The sequence below is a fragment of the Trichosurus vulpecula genome, chromosome 2 (genome assembly GCF_011100635.1).
Source record: "Trichosurus vulpecula isolate mTriVul1 chromosome 2, mTriVul1.pri, whole genome shotgun sequence".
Taxonomy (NCBI): domain Eukaryota; kingdom Metazoa; phylum Chordata; class Mammalia; order Diprotodontia; family Phalangeridae; genus Trichosurus; species Trichosurus vulpecula.
The window spans coordinates 57998256-58015453 of record NC_050574.1 but is presented as its reverse complement, the minus strand read 5'-3'; the positions used below and the strand labels follow the sequence as shown (position 1 = coordinate 58015453).

Below are 17198 nucleotides of genomic sequence, written 5' to 3'. Positions count from 1 at the left end.
ATTTAAGCTCCATGCAGAGAGGAGCTATTTTTTTCTCATCTTTGTATCTCCAGCCGCTGGATGCTTTGCATATCTCTCTTTTTATCCAATCTTTCCCAGCATAGGGAGCTCCCAGGGAGAAACTCCCTCCCTCTGCCAATGTAGACTGGCACCTTCTCTGCCACTTAGAGTCTTATAGAGAGTTACCTGAGACATGAAGAGGAGGTTAAGAGCCCAAGTCATGAAGCTAGTATGTGTCAGCAACAAGTTTTGAACCCAAGACTTTCAGGCTAACCCTCTATCCACTCTGCCATGTTGTCTCCACATTTGGCATATAGTAGGTGCTTAATAAATGCTTGTCAATTGATTATATAACTATATTTCATGTACATAATGTTTGTATGTTCAAGGAATTCCATTTAAGCAAGCAAGCATTTATTAAGCACCTACTGTGTAGAAGGCATTGTACTAAGTACTGAGGGTCCAAAAAAAAGAATCCATCTTCAGGAAGTTCATATTCTACTTGGGGGCAGAGGGTGGAGAGAGATAATATGCATACAAGGAAATAAACACAAAGTACATACAAGAGAATAGAAAATAACGTCAAGATGGAGAGAGCTCTCCACATTGCATGGGGGTCAGGAAAGAAGTGTAGGTAGTGGTACCAGAGAAGAGTGTTGGAGAAAGTTAGGGATTCCAAGAGCCAGAGATTTAAAACTGGAAGGGACCTTTAAATTCATCTAGTTCAATACCCCCATTTGGCAGATAAGGAAACTGAGGCATAGAGAGTTTAAGGGACTTTCCCAAGGTCACACAAGTGGAATGATAGAATCTGGATTGGAAGCCATGTCCTCTGAATGAAAAGTCCTTCAAAACCCTCTTCCCACTGCACGATGTCAATTCTGCTAGTTCCACCCTGCCCCATTTCATGTCTTCTCCATGTTGCCCTATAGTTTCTATATCTGTCCTTCCTTGAGGCACAATGAAGTTCCATTACATTCATATACACCCTTTATTCAGCCGTTCCCCAACTGTTGAGCACATAGTTTGTCCTTAGGGTTTGGTATTTTAGTAACTATAAATAATGCAGTTGGGAATACTTTTGTAGGGAGGGGCCTTTTCTTCCTATCACTAACCTCTCTGGGATATAAACATTTCATTGGGATCTAACACTAGAAATAGTTCTGTAGCTTTTGTTATGTAATCCTATATTCCTTCAAAAACAGTTTAGTCTGTTTCTGGCTCCACCAGACAACCAGCGTTTTGCTGATAGCTTTCCCGTTAACTCACTATATAACATTGGGTGAATTACTTCACATCTCTCAGGCTCTGTTTTCTCATCTATAAAATTAGACAGTTGAATTAGATTGCCTCTCAGGGTCCCTCCAGCTTTTTGGAGTTTATGAGCCTTGACATCTAAGAGGACAAGTGTGTAGGAAGCAGGGAATCTGGGAAGAGGTTGTCTCTGAGCCATTGCTTCAGAAGTCTGTGCCAGTGGTATTTGAGTTGAGAAGAGGAGATGGAAACAGAATGTGAGACCTGGGAGGGACCTTAAAACAAATAATGGGAGAGCTGGAAGAGGTCTTTAAGACATAGAATCTGAGATCTGGGAGGTACCTTAGAATATAGACCATGAAACCTAGAAGGGACCTCAGACTAGGGAATGTAAGACTTGGGAGGAACTTCCCAGTCTAATATTCTTTCCACCAAAAGACACTTCCATTCTCTTTAAGAAGGATAGAATGGGAAAGACTTGCATGGACTGGTTTAAAGTGAAATGAGCAGAGCCAGGAGAACATTGTACACAGTAACAGCAGCATTGTGTGATGACCAACTGTGAATGACTTAGCTCTTCTCAGCCATACAATGATCCAAGACAATTCTGAAGGACATGTGAGGAAAAATGCTATCCACCTCCAGAGAAAGAACCAATAGGGTCTAAATGCAGATCAAAGCATACTTTTTCTTTACTTTCTTTATTTTTCTTGGGGTTTTTGTCTGTGTTTTCTCTCACACCATGACTAACATGTTTTGTACAACTGCACATGTATAACCTATATCAAATTGCTTACCATTTTAAGGAGGGGGAGGAGAGAGAAAGAGAAAATTTGGAATTCAAGTATTTTTAAAAGAATGTTAAAATTTGTTTTTATATGTAATTGGGGGGAAATAAAATATATATTTTTAAAAAGGATGGAGTGAAAGGAGAAAGCAAGGGAGTGATGGGGGAGGCAGGAGGAAGAGTACAGATGAAGGGAGGAAGAGGAGATAGTAAAGAAAAGATTGATGGTGGGGAACCCTGGAGACAATCAATCAATCAATAAACATTTGTAAAGTGCCTACTATGTGCCAGGTGCTATGCTAAGTGAGACACAGCTGTATACAGGAGTGCTGACCATGGGCTGTAAGGGTCACAGGTTCACTTTCCACCTCCTCCACCCACATCTCTAGACAGAGGAGAAGATCCGAGAGGCCAAAGAGTTGAAGGAGCTATGCTCCAGTCGAGGTCCCTTCTTCTGGATCCCTCTCCGCTCCCACACCATCTGGGAAAATCAATCTGTCTTGTTGACCTGCACTGTGTATGCCTCCCCTCCACCTCAGGTCATCTGGTAAGTGAAAGTGAATGTGTGTGTTGGGGCTGGAGGAGGGCTGATGCATGAAGCTCATTTTTCTGGGAAGTTCTAATCCTGACTCTTTGCTGAGCAACGTTAGGTCAGATGCTCACTCTCTCTGAGCTTCCGCTCTGGGTGAAGCAGCAAAGCAGAAGAGTCCGCTGTCTAAAGATTTCTTGATGCTTTAGGCCTCCCTTGTGGGAGCCCAGCTTTTCATATGGTTGTAGGAGTATTCAATATGGAAGGAGAGGACACAGGTTCTAATTCGGATTTTGCTTGTTACTACCCCTTGCGAATTTGAGAAATTTCACTTCCCCTGTTGTATCTTCAGCTTCTTCCATTGCAAAATCAGAGTGTTGGGCAAGAGATGGACCCTTCTGGCTCTAAATCTGATGATATTATGCTCTTATGAATACCTCAGGAGCTTTCACTGTCCTAGATCAGAGGTTCTTACCTGTTTTTTGTCACGGATTTCTTCAGCAGTCTCTGAAGCCTTCGGCCCCCTTCTCAGAAGAATGTCTTTCAATCTTTGACAAAAATGCTACATTTCAGTGAGAGTTTACTGAAAATAAAGATGGAAGTTTTCCCACCCAAGTCCACAGACCCTCTGAAAACCACCTCCAGACCTCTCAGGGATCTGTGGGCCCCAGGTTAAGAATCCCTGCTCTAGAAGAACTCAGGTCGAGATGGAACTAGCAGTGTGATATGATGGATAGAAGGCTAAAGTTGGAGTCAGGAATCAATGGGGTACTGAACTTGGAGTCAAGAAGACTTAAGTTAGAAACTGGCATCAGACACTTACTGGCTGTGTGACCCTGGGCAAATCTCTTCACCTCTCTGAGCCTCAGTTTCCTCATCTGTAAATGACGGGGTTAGATTAGGTCTAATTAGGACCGTTCTAGCTCTAAATCTATGACCCAGGGGACCTCAGAATCGTGATCTGTGATTCCATAGATCCTGCTTGATCAACTGCCCCAGGGCCAGAAATAGAGAAAACCCTTGGGCAGCTGCTGGGTACAAAACTGGCTCCAGGCATCTCTCCGTAAAGATATTCTTAGCTCCCTCCCAGCCATCTCTGTGTGGGGCAGAGGGTCATAAAAATATTATTCCGGAGGGCCCCTCACACAGCTGTTCAGAGCTGAGCATCCCCTTTAGGGATGGGGAAAGCTGAGAGGAGAGCAATTTGGAGGAGACAGTGAAGAAGCACTGAATTTGAAGGCAGGGATCTGGGTTTGAATCCCCCCATCTGTTCCTCATTCTACTGTAGGAATTTCAACCACTTTCCTTCTCTGGGTTTCAGTTTTCTTATTGAGCTCCAAATCTATAGTCCTATGACCCAGAAGGGTTGGCCATTGAGAATGAATTGATGGGCTCTGACGGTGAGTGGGGTAGGACTGAGAGTTAACATACTAGACCAGAGGCATGACAAGACACAGGAGGCTACAAAAAGGGAGAGATACAGAAGGAGGATTCTCCTCTTGGTTCCATCATTAACATACTATGGAATCCTGGGTAAGCCATTTTACCAATCTGAGCCCTGGTTTCCTCCTGGGTAAAGCAAAGATGATAATAACAATAGCTCGTACTCGCAGGGCAGTTTACTAGTTTACAATCTAGTATCCTATTACATCCTGTTACCCTGTTACATCTATTATCCTAGTTACTTGTCCAGTAGTATGAAATATCTTTAGTCCCATTTTCAGTTCAATAAAAATTCATTTATTCATTCACTTACTCACCATTTCTTTCTTTTTTTGTGGGGGAAGGCAAGGCAATTGGGGTTAAGTGACTTGCCCAAGGTCACACAGCTAGGAAGTGTGTCAAGTGTCTGAGGCTGGACTCAGGTCCTCCTGATTCCAGGGCCAGTCCTCTATTTACTACACCACCTACCTGCCCCCTTACTCACCATTTCTTACATCAGGATTTTGTGCAAGGCACTGGAGCCACGAATATAAAAGGGAAACATTCTTCACTCTTAAGGAATTTATAGCCTATGAGGAGGATGGGAAATCATGTGTCCTGATCAAAGCTGCACAGCTAATTAGTGACAGAGCTGGCCCTTAAAACCTAGCTCTCTTGTTTCAAAGAGATACCATTGGGGTAGAGCAGTGGTTCTCAAACTTTTTGGTCTCAGGACTCCTTCTGTTCAGTTGCTTTTCAGTCATGTCTGACTCTTCCTTACCCCATTTGGAGTTTTCTTGACAAAGATCCTGGAGTGATTTGCTGTTTTATTCTCCAGCTCATGTAAGGAAAAATGGAAATGGACCAATTTCAGATGAGGAAACTGAGGCAAAAGGGTTGAGTGACTTACCCAGGGTCATACAACTAGTTAGTGTCAAAGACTGGATTTAAACTGAGGTCTTCCTGACTCCAGGCTCAGCGTTCTACCCACTGCATCACCAGCTGCCTCAGGACCACTTTACATTATCAAAAATGATTAAGGGCCCTGAAGAGCTTTTATTTAGATGAGTTATATTTATTTATATTTACCTTATTAGGAAGTGGAACAGATAAATTTTAAAAATATTCATTAATTAATTTTAAAATAACAATTCCATTACATTAATATATGTAACATATTTTTATGGAAAAATAACTTTATTTTCCAAAACAAAGAAACTAGTGAGAAGAGTACCTTTTTGCAAATCTCTTTAATGTTCAGCTTTATAGAAGACAAGTGGATTCTCATATCTGCTTCTACATTCAGTCTGTTGCAAGGTTGTTTTGGTGAAGTATATAAAGAAAATCCAACCTCATACAGATAAGGTGGTTGGGAAAAGGACAAGTATTTTAATAGGCAAACAATGTCTTAATATTATTAGGAAAATAGTTTTGACACCCCCTGAAGGTGTTTCAGGGACACACGGGGTCTTTGGGTTACACTTTGAAAACCACTGGTCTTGGAGTCAGGAAGACTCAGGTTCAAATCCAGCTTCAGATACCTGCTAGCTGTATGACTGTAGGCAAGTCACTTAACGTCTCTGTGCCTCAGTTTCCCCATTTGTAAAATGGAATAATAGGACTCCATGGCCTCCCAGATCTCTTCCAGCTCCAAATCTGTGATCAGCACTGTCCAGGGTACCACATTGCCCTGTGTCCTTCCCATCTCACAGGGCTATTATGAGGATGAATCATAGACTTTGAGAGGCAGAAGAACAGACCAATCCATACTGAAAAGGAATCCTAGTATAGCACTCAGGTGGTCATTCAGCCTCTGCTTGAAGACCAGTGAAGGGGAACCCTATGCCTCCAGAGTCAGCCCATTCTACCTTAGGTTAGCTCTAACTATTTTTTGGGATGTTGGTCCCTCTTGGCCTTGCTCTTCCCACAGTTGGGCTGATGCTCTCACGGGTGGGAGTAGGGAGTGGCAGCAACCATGTCTCAGCTGCCTGAATCCCAGCAGCCAAACCCGGCTCCCTCCCAGCCCTGTGGCCATAAGCCAAGGGCGTCTCCTGAAAGCTTAGTAGAAGAAGGGCTGTTTCTGACAACTCGGTTGCCATAACACATGCAGAAAGATTCCTGGCTCAGGACCAAGATTGTGCCCACGGTCAAATGGGAGTGACTCAGGAGCCCTGGAGATGTCTTTGCCCGGTCTAGGCATAGATGATCATTTTTCCATCTTTGGGCACTATGGGAAGCAAACTAGCCCTGTAGGGGCTTAACGGAAGCTTTAGTAGATTCCCAGGCAGGGAGATAGGAAAGGGCGCTTCCCATCCTGACAGTTGCCCCCAACCCACCAGGGAGCCATGCAGAGGCAGCTGGAGTTAATGGTGCCAGGACACCTAAGGGCTGCTCCCAGCTGAGCCATTGCTGAGACATAGATCCATAGATAAGTCACTTTCTTCTTCATCTGTAAAATGAGGTGAGTGGGCAAAGTCGTTTCTAAGCTCGTTTACAACTCTAGATTCTATAAGACATCTCCCCTCTCTTGGCTTCAGTTTCTTTATCTGTAAACTAGTCACAGCAATCCTGAATCCTGACAGATCATTTATTTGTTCATTCCTTTAATAAGCATTTATTAGGCACCTACCATGTGCATAAGCACTGTGAGAGAAAAAAAATCAAATAAGGCACAATTCCTGCCTTTATGGAGCTTACAGTCTGGTAAGGAGACAAGGCTCTCCACCATTATACCATACGACTCCTCTCTCAATTCATTAGAGAGATACAAACAAAATGACACAGAAAGTTTAAGGCTAAGGTTGTTACTGACCTTGGGGCACCAGGACAGGCTAACTGGAAGTGGTGCCACATAAGTCAGTCAATCTGCATTTAATAAACCCCTACTATGTACCAGCAGCTAGGTGGCACAGTGGATAGAGAGCCAAGCCTGGAGTCAGGATGACTCATCTTCCTGAGTTCAAATCTGGCCTCAGACACTGACTAGCTGTATGACCCTGGGCAAGTCATTTAACCCTGTTTTCCTCAGTTTCCTCATCTGTAAAAATGATCTGGAGAAGGAAATGGCAAACCACTCCAGTATCTTTGCCAAGAAAACTCCACCTGGGGTCACAAAGAATCATACATGGCTAAAAAAAACTACTGAACAATAACTATGTACCAGGCACCATGTTAATTACTGAGTATACAAAGAAAGGGGAGAAAAGTTAGTCCCCTCTCTTAAGGAGCTTACAGTCTAATCGGGGAGAGAACATGCAAACAACTATGTCCAAACCAGTACTAGACAGGATAAAATGAAGATAATCGATAGAAAGAAGACACCAGCATTAATGGGAATCAGGAAACCCTTCTCAAGGAAAGTTGGGGATTCAGCAGGTGAAGAGGGGCCCAGAGGGCATGAGAAACCTAGGTAACAGGATGAGTGGGGGCACAGAGATAGAAGAGCCAGCAGCAAGTTTCAGGGACAGAGAACATCCCTGTTTGGCTGGGGTACAGAATGAATGGAGGAAAGGAGCAGGAGAAAAAGGTGGAAAAAATGAGTATGGCCCCAAGCTGCAGGGAGCCTCAATTGCTAAGCAAAGGAGTCTGAAGTTTGCTCAGTAGGTAGTGGGGAGCTATTGAAGATTTTTGAGCAAAGGAGTGACATGATGCAATTTATGCTTAAGAAGAATTATGCTGCTGTCTTATGAAGTTTGGACTGGCAGGAGAGAGAGTACAAATGTGAAGGCTTGTTGGAGTCCATTGCAATCGTCATCATCATCATCAACCATTTATACAGCACCTTATATTTGCAAAACGCTTTCCATTTATCATCTCATGCAGCCAGTATCAAACAAAGGTAGGACTTTGTGTCAATCCAACATTATTCCCATCACCATGTTACTTCCCAAGAGTCCCTGGAGTGGGTAGAGAAGGTCTGTAATAGGATAGTGGCCATCGGATGGGAAAGACAAAGAATAATAATTGGCATCTAGAAAACCCTTTAAGGTCTTCTAAGCAGCTCATATTTATATCCATAGCATATTATTTTAGCCTCACAACACCCCTACAAGGTAGGAACCTCACAGAATGTCATAGTCATAGATCCAGCTTGAAGGGACCTCAGAAGCCGTCTAATCTAATCCACTCACTTTACAGATGAAGAACCTGAGTCTCAGGGAGATTAAGTAACTTGCCTGAGGTCACAGAAGTAATAGATCTCAAGGTAGGATTTGAACCACCACCCTCTAATTCAGGGGTTCGTAATCTGGGATCCATAGACCTCTAACGGGTCTGTGAATAGATTTCAGGGGGTCTTTGAACTTGAATGGGACAAAAATAACATCTTTATTTCTATTCCCCTCTAACTGAAATTTAGTATAGCCTTCCATTATGAATGTTGGCAATAAACCATGGCAGGGTTAGCTTTCACCAGACTATGAAAGACACACAAAAGGTTAAGAAGCCCTGCTCTAACTGGTGCATCAGGGCTCATTTTACTGTGTTATTCAGAGTAGTTCTTTACTAGGTGCGGTCACCCTGGGGGAAGGACCTGCCCATTACCCAGGGAGCTGGCCTGTTGCCCCATGTAACACAACAGATTATGCATGATTTCTCCTCTAACCCTGTCCATCCACAGCTCACCAGGAGGGCAGAGAGGTGAGGAACGGGAAGAATTAGTTTCCTTTGACCCAGGGATGCCATAAGAACACGGCAGACACATCTGTTTGGTGGGCTAGGTGGAGGTGTTGGGGAGGAGGCAGTGGCTGAGGATACAGGGAAGGTGGCCTAAGGATGGCACGGGGTTCAGAGCTAGAGGATGGATCTCAGTTTATGCCCCAAGTCCTCATCTCATGTACTCCTGCCTACTTTGACACCTTCCCTCCCTCCCCTCCCCCATCCCTTGTTCTATTAACTCCCCTCTCGTTGAGGTGTCTTGGACAGATTGTTAAAAATGAAGATTTTTTTTGAAAATCTTACCCTTGGCTCACCTAGGATGTTAGGATTTGGATGGCTGGGGGAAAAATGGTTTGTACCATGGAAGCAAAGCATGCCTTCCCAAGGGCCTGCTAAGCACAGAGTTAAAAAATATTTTGTCAGGATTGTGGTTTCTTCACACCTTAGATGCTTTCCAGGTCCCTTGCAAAAGAAGCCAAGAAATTGAATGTAAACTTTGGAACAGACTCTATAGAGTGGTTACCTGCAATTTAGGCAAGAATCTCAATTGTAACTGAAAATTAGTGAGACCTTGCTATGGGATTTCCAAGTAAACAGAAATGTATTTTTGAAATGCAGTACTTCATTTGAGGAATGTAAAAAAATGCTCTTTTTTCAAAGTATTGCTAACATTTATGGATTACTCCCACTGCTAGAGAAGTCTCATAAAAAGTAAACAGTTAACCCTAAAAACTAATCACATAATGCCATCAAATTATTCATATCTACAGTACCTACCCCATATCTCTAATTTTTTTAAAATTAACATGTCTATTTTCTGCCTTTCCTATCCCCTCATTTTTTAAAAAACAAAGAAAAGAAAAATTCCTTGTAAGAAATTTGAACCATCAAGCAAAACAAACTCCCTCAATAGCTGTATACAAAAATATGTACCTCATTCTGCACCCTAAGTCGATCATCCCTTTATAATGGATAGACCATCATGATCTGTCCTGGGGAATCTTTGATGGTCTTGTATCGACTGCACCCTAAATCGATCATCCCTTTGTAATGGATAGACCATTCATGATCTGAACTGGGGGATCTTTGGTGGTCTTGTATCGACCAGAGTTCTTATGGCTTTAAAAGGTGTTCATTCTTATGGTCTTGTCCTTGTGTCTCCTGGTTCTGCTCATTTCATTTTTCATCAGCTTATAAAAGTCCTCAAAACTGATCATTTTTATAATATTGATGTTTTAGAACAAATTATTCTCAGTTCACATAAGTCTTTGCATCTCTCTTTGAAATGATCTATTTCCCCATTTCTTCCAGCACAATTTTTTTGTTCTTTTTTCAGTCATGTCCGACTTTTTGCAACCTCATTTGGCAGAGATACTGGAGCAGTTTGTCATTTCCTTCTCCGGCTCATTTTACAGATGAGGAAACTAAGGCAAAGAGGGTGAAGTGACTTGTCCCGGGTCACACAGTTATTGTCAGGAGACTATTTAAACAGATCTTCCCGACTCCAGGCACAAAGCTCTGTGCACCATGGCGCCACCTAGCTGCCACTCCAGCACAATAGTATTCCATTCCATTCATAAACCATCACTAACTTGTATCCAGCCATTCTTCAATTGATGGACATGCTCTTAGTTTCCAGTTTTTTCCCACCACAAAAAAGAACTGCTAGAATTTCAAGGGGGTTGAGAACAGTAGAAGAAGGGTAAAGGAGGAAGCCCAACCCACAAGTTGTTTTGAGAAACGGAGAACACTCAAGACTTTGGTGGTCTGGATATCTATGTATCTGGTGCCTGGAGCCAAATTGTCCTTAGCCACCTGCTAGTAAAGGAAACGGCGCCCTCTAAATTTTACTACCCGAAATAATGCCCTCTGGTCACCACCCTAATTCCAGTTCTGATTAGCAGCTCAATACATTGGCATTCTTCCCAGTGTCCTGATCTTCTGAACAGTTTAGGGAAGGACCAGTTCTCCCTTCCCTAATAATAATAACGCACATTTCTAAAGGCATTAAGGTTTACAGTGTACTTTCCTCACAACAGCCCCAGCATCAAGGAACGGTAGTATTATTGCATTCATTTTTAGATGAGGAAACTGAGGCTTAGCATAGTTAAGTGAATGGTCCAAGGGCATACAAGCAGTAAATGTCAGTACTGGGCGTCCAGCCAAGGTCTTTTGACTTCACATCTTCACATTTACACTGGGACTTCTCCAAATATCTCTCCCTGCCCCTTCCACCCTCACTGTCAAACGGTCTTGTTTCCACAGGTACAAAAATGATGTTAAGATTGATCCTCGCCTCTTTCCTGCTGGGAAGTACATCATGAAGAATAATTTTGGATTGTTCACCTTGGAGATCAGGAGGTGATATATCTTTTCTGCCTGTCTCTCTTTCCTCACCAACTCCCTGGGACTTTGGGCTTGAAGTAAAACCAAGAACTTTCTTGCAAATCCTCTTCTTAGCTTCACCTTAGAAAAATCCATCCAGATCAGGGTATCCCAGGCTAGACACTGAATGAAAGAAGCAAAAATAGGACTCCTGCTTACAGGGCAATTCTGGACTGAGAAGAGAACAAACAACATATCCAGAGATCTCTACATGTTTACCCCTCTTAAGGTTGTCTCATTCAATATCATAAATACATTGTATCTGAACTATTGCATCTAAACCATCAAATCGAATACACTGTACCTGAAGTTGTTTTTGCCAATCATCTATTGTTCCAGAGGAATAACTGTAATGTTGTTTCTATGGAAACAGTTTCTTCAAGTGAGAAGTACCACTGACAGGTAACAAGGTGATGAAAGAACAAAGGTGTAACTAGGTTGGGGCAATTGGAGCTTTGCCCCAGGATACTGAAATTTAAAGGTCACTAATAGTTCTTGCAGAAGTAACCACAGAAATTGTAGAAACCTCACGGTCTTCTGGAAATATATTCCTTCTCCCCCAGTAGCTACACCCCTAAGTGAGCTCTTCTCTAGCCTAGCCCATGTCACAAATAATGGTTTCCCCAGCATTGGCCTCATGATGTCCTGGAACAGGCTTCCTCCCCAAGAACATCCCAGGTGAGCTCCTCTCTGCTCCATCTCTTGGTCCATCTTCTCTTTTCCTTCTCCAACAATGTTTGACTAGCATAAGAAAATGCTAGTTATAGCTTTGCCGAATACAAAAAATGAGGAGATATAGCCTCCAATCTGGAAGAATGTTCAGAGTCCAGTGGGACTGATCAGGAAGGAGTCTTGGTCTTCCCATGGAGGGAGCAAAACATGCAGACTGGTGGAATTCGAGGAGAGGGTATTTGGGGTAGGTTGGGGTAGGATGTCATTGGTGACTGGATTCCAGCCTTGTTGTTCTTCAGTGACCATTGGTGAGTCACATGTCTCTCTTGGCCTAAGCTTCCTCATTTGCAAAATGAGGGGTTGAGTCAAGACGATATCAAAGACTTGCCCCAGATCAAAGAATCTGTGATATTCTAATTCATCCAAAGACCAGACCCAGGGTGAGGGTGAGGGATGGAGGTGGTGAATTTACATTGAACCCATTTTAGAAACAAAACTAGGCTTTGTAGTCCAAGCTCAGTTTTCCCTGGAGACCCAAAGGGCATCGACTGAGACCCCATGCACCTATTTCCATACCCCTCAGTTTTTCCTCCTTTCTAGATGCACAGTAGAGGATTCAGCCACTTACACAGTAAAGGTGAAGAACGCCTATGGTCAAGCCTCCTCTTTTGCCAAAGTCCTTGTTCGGAGTAAGTCTTTGCCCCCATTGGCCTAACGCTAGCTGAGACCCTTGCAGTGTCCATCTGTCAATAACCAGATGTGGAGATGGGCCCGCGGCCAGATATGAGGAAGGACTTCCTTTATAATGCATGCACAGGAATGGGTGGTCTAGATGGGCACACAACTTCCTTCTCTGGGGACTACAGAATATGTTGTTGTTCAGTCATGTCTGACTCTTCATGACCCCATTTGAGGTTTTCTTGGCAAAGATACTGGAATGGTTTGCCCTTTCCTTTTCCAATATGCCCCCTTTTCACAGAAGAGGAACTGAGGCAAATAGGGGTTAAATGACCTGCCCAGAGTCACACAGCTAGTAAGTGTCTGAGGCTAGATTTGAACTCAGGCCTTCCTGATTCCAGTACAGGTGTTCTATCCACTGCACCACCTACCAACAGTCATAAGATCATAGGATTTAAAGCGGAGAGGAGCCTTAGAGATCAAGTCTAGTCCCTTCATTTTACAGATGAGGAACTGAGACCCAGAGACATAAAGGGACTTTTCCAAGGTCACACAGGTAGTAAGCAGCAGAGTCAGATATAATAGATATAATAGAGCAGATCTCTATTATAGTCCACAGATTAGGAAACCAGTGTGCCTTCCTCTACACCATGCTGAGTTCCCTCAGGCAGAATGGATTTGGTGGTAAGGCGATGGATTAATTGACTGTCAAGGGCCCTCCCTGCTTTATGGACTTACGATGGTCCCTGGCAAAATCTATAAGAGGTAGGCTCACTTCAAGGCTAGAGAAAGACAGTGACAGGGCAGCTAGGTAGCTCAGTGGATAGAGCACTGGCTCTGGAGTCAGGAGGACCTGGGTTCAAATTTGACCTCAGACACTTTCCGTGTGACCCTGGACAAGTCATTTAACCCCAATTGCCTCCAAAAGAAGGAGGGAAGGAGGAAAGGAAGGAAGGCTCTAGACTGGTTGTTTAAAAGCATAGAATTCAGAAGGTATGAGTTCATACTAACTCACTGTGTGACCTTGGGCAATTAAGTGACCTCTCTGGACCTCAGCTTCTCCATCTATAAACTGAGGAATATGGATTAGATCAGGGCTGTCCAAAATGCGGCCTGATGTGGCCCACAGTGTGCCTGCCTACAAGCATAGAAATTTATATCAATGCTTTAGTAAACAAAGCTGAGCTGCCACAGAGCTCTCACTAAAATGACAAATCAAAATATATTGTCTACTGTTTCAGTAAAAACCTAAGGTTGGATAGCCCTGGACTAGATGACCTGAGGATCCCTTCCAGCTCTAACATTCTATGTTCTAAGGCTCCTCCCAGATTTTACATTCTATGTTCTAAGTTCACTCTCAGATCTGGCATTCTGTGTTCTAAGGACCCTTCTAGCTTTGACATTCTATATCCCAAGGTCCCTCATACCTCTAACCTTTCATGTTCTAAAATTCTTCCCTTCCCTGCCCCACCCCCTCAGAAGAGGAAGCCACAGTTGAGCACTTAAATGCCCTCAATGGAACATTCACCTCCAGTCAACTAAATGGAAAAAAGCAATCCCTCTAGATGACAGATCTGCTCCTGTCATCAGCCTGGCCCCAGGGTGGGTGTCCTTGGGTAAGAGTCTATTTCCTCACACTGCCCAAAAGCTTCTCCTGTTCTCTTCCTGCTGTCCTATGTCCTATCTAGAAGCTTAATCAGCTAAGGGTCCTGATTCCCAACCCTAGTTCCTGACCCCATAGGAATCTGAGGCTGTGGTCTACTCAGAGCCCTGATCACCTTTCTTGGTTTTACAGAACACCTGGGAAAAGAGGCTGGCTTCGATTCAGAGCTACTTAAAAGTAAGGATGGGGGAGGGGGGTGAAGAGGGTAGGGGAGAGGAGAAGAGGATGGGAAAGGGGGGAGGGACAGCTAAGTATAGTTATGGACACTTTTGTCGTAAGGTCTGAGATTTCCCATTTAGCTGCTCCAATTAGAATTCAATGTGCTTTCTTATCTGTTTGTGACTTAGCTGATAGAAATCTTATGGGCCGACTTCTCACTGATACCCAGCATGCTTCAGGGCTGCTCAAAGGAGGGGGTGGTGGTGGTGGTGGTAAATTACCTCTTACAAAGTGTCAATAATTCTTCACATGTTTGCCCAAGCATATGTCAAGTGCCAGGCCCTATGCTCAAGTCTAGAAATACAAAAATAAAAACAATATCATACCTACCCTTATAAAGCCTACAGTCTATTAGTTTGGGCTGTAGAAAATTTCAAATGAAATGATTGCCAACTCCTGGGACAGGGGGGAGATAGGACAATTTGCCCAGAAATTGAGGTTTGAATTATCAGTGGCCTGGACAAGGGCAATTTAGATCACCCTGTGGTGACCCAGACCCTTCTCTGGTCCATCCTCTGGGGCAGGCCTGAGGTTTTGTGTTCTCTCCACAGGATTTCTGCTTGGCCCAGATGTTGAGTTTGAATCTGTGCTGCAGCCTCTTTTTGCCAGGGAGAAGGAGCCCTTCATCTTGGCCTGTACGTTCACTCAAGATGTGCCTGATGGCCAGAGAAACATCCAGTGGTTCAGAGACGGTATGTACTTAGCACAGTCCCCTGTACTTCCCTTCAGCCTGAGCCCATCTCTTCCATTCCCCCATTCACCGGCTGTAGTAATGTTTTATACCCTTTGAGGGCAGAGTCCAAAAATGGCTCCAGAAGATACTCCCTCTAGTTTTCCAGGGAGATGCAATCCCTTTCCTTAGGGGGCTTCCAATCCAACGAGAGGAAGAAAGCCCCTGCCCTCAGGGAACTCCAGTCTGATGGGTCAAAAGAAGAAGACTTACCAAGTTCTGAGAGTCCAGTACAAACCAAGCAATTAAAGGACACAAGTAAAGGGGTCAATCACAGAGTGCTTCCTGAGGCCACACTTGACAATAATAGTTGAGAATTATAGCTAAAGTTTGCAAAGAATTTTACATCGTTTAGCTCATTTGAGCCTCTCCCAACAACCCTGTGAAATCAGTGCTATAATTATTAATATCCCCACTTTACAGCTAAAGAATTTAAGGCCAGTAGAAGTTGTTACTGAGCTAATGGCCACAGAGATGGTGTCAAAGGTGGGATTTGAACCTGGGTCTTCCTGCAGTATAGTACAGTGGGAAGAATGATGGACTGAGTTCAAACATGGGCCCTTAAGCAAGTGGCTCTGACTCTCTGAGCCTCAGTTTCCTCATATGTAAAATGAGAGATTGGCCAAGCTGACCTCTAAGGCCCTTGGGGTCTGAATGATGATTCAGTGATCCCCTGACTCGAGGTTCCACATTCTTTCCACATCACCACTGCTGTCGCGTCTCCATCTATTATAAAGGATTCTAGTCACAGGAATTGGGGAAAAGGTGGCTGGGGCAGCATTTGCTGACTTCCTTAAATCTTACTCTTGGCTCTCTAGTGCGATCTTGGGCTGAGTCATTTCAGGGTTCCAGACTCAGTTTGCCAAATGCCTGGGACAAACCTTCAGCCCTGCCTTGGGAGAAGCCCAGAGCTGCTTTGGAGAGGACACTAATCATTAGCGTTGACTGCTTTCCCTAGCAGAGCCTCAGCAAAGCAGTCTGGGCCAAAGGAAGCATAAGCTCCCCCTCCCTTTGGACACTCCTCTCCCCCAGCCTATGCTGAAGCCCCAAGGACAAGGAGAAGGGTCATTCCCTAGCCCCCTCCCCCAAGCTCTTGAGTCCAGAAAGCCAGCACCTGTCTAGTAGGGGGTGGGGCATGGCCCCCAAGGAGCCCCCAGAAGCAGCTGTAAAAACAAGGCCTGGGATATTTTCAGGAACAGAGGGCAGCCAGAATACTGGATGCCGAGCTAAGGAATGCAGGCTGGATTGAGTGCAGGGAGGTGCAGATCAGGGATTGGGAGGGGAATCTGGGCAGGTAAAGAATAGTAATGACCATAGAGAAGGAAGTAGGCAAGAGCCAGATTGGATTCATGAGCCTCCACCCTCCTCACTTAGCCCCTCACCCAGCCTCCATCTCTCTCATCGCTCACTAAGTCCCATCCCCTGCCAGAACCCTCGGTCCTCTCATGGAGGTCCCATCCCTTTGATGGGCTGACATCTCCTCACTGAACTCCTCAGCCTGTCGTTGAGCCCCTTCTCCCACCCTCAAGGAACACTACTCCTTTACTGAGCCCCTCCCTCCCCTCCCTGACCCCCCTTCCTCTTTCTCTGGGCCCCCCAATCAATCAACCAATGCATAGTCAAAAGTAACTACCCGGTATGTGCCAAGGACTGTGCTAGATCCCCACTTTATTCATCAAACTCTCATCTCCTCATTGAGCCCTGATACCACCCTTAAGCCCCTAACTGCTTCACTGAATCTTTATGCCCTCGATGAATTCCTGCCCCCTTACTGAGAGCCCATCCCTTTCTGGGCAGAACTTGGAGTCAGGAAGACTCAAGTTCAAATCCTGCCTCAAACACTTATTAGGTGTGGGACGGGTTACTTAATGCTATGAGCAAGTCATGTAATCCCTTTCAACCTCATTTTTGTCATCTGTAAAATGGGGATAATACCAGCACCTACCTCAGAGTATTATTGTAAGGATAAAATAAGGAAATATTTGTAATGCACTTTGGAAATCTTAAAGGCTATATAAATGCTAGCTATTATTATTTATGAAATGAGGGCATTGGGCTCCATAGTCTCTAATACCCCTTTCAGCTCTAAAATCTGCAATCCCATGATCCCTGACTGAGCCTCTGGTCCTCCTCACTGTGGGCCTCTGATTACATTCTCACTGAGCCCCCATCCCTGTCACTGCTTCTTCCCTCTACTCACTGA

General features: G+C 44.2%; 1 protein-coding gene across 2 annotated transcripts in view; it reads left to right on the top strand.

Annotated features, from left to right (window-relative positions):
• Nucleotides 1-17198, top strand: part of MYOM3 (myomesin 3) — an 87958-nt gene that overhangs the window by 8946 nt on the left and 61814 nt on the right. For both annotated transcript variants that reach the window (XM_036747030.1, XM_036747029.1), the window contains exons 5-9: nt 2431-2588; nt 10914-11009; nt 12306-12394; nt 14179-14223; nt 14817-14957. In XM_036747030.1, the coding sequence (XP_036602925.1) occupies nt 2431-2588; nt 10914-11009; nt 12306-12394; nt 14179-14223; nt 14817-14957 (529 nt within the window). The remainder of the gene's footprint in view (nt 1-2430; nt 2589-10913; nt 11010-12305; nt 12395-14178; nt 14224-14816; nt 14958-17198) is intronic.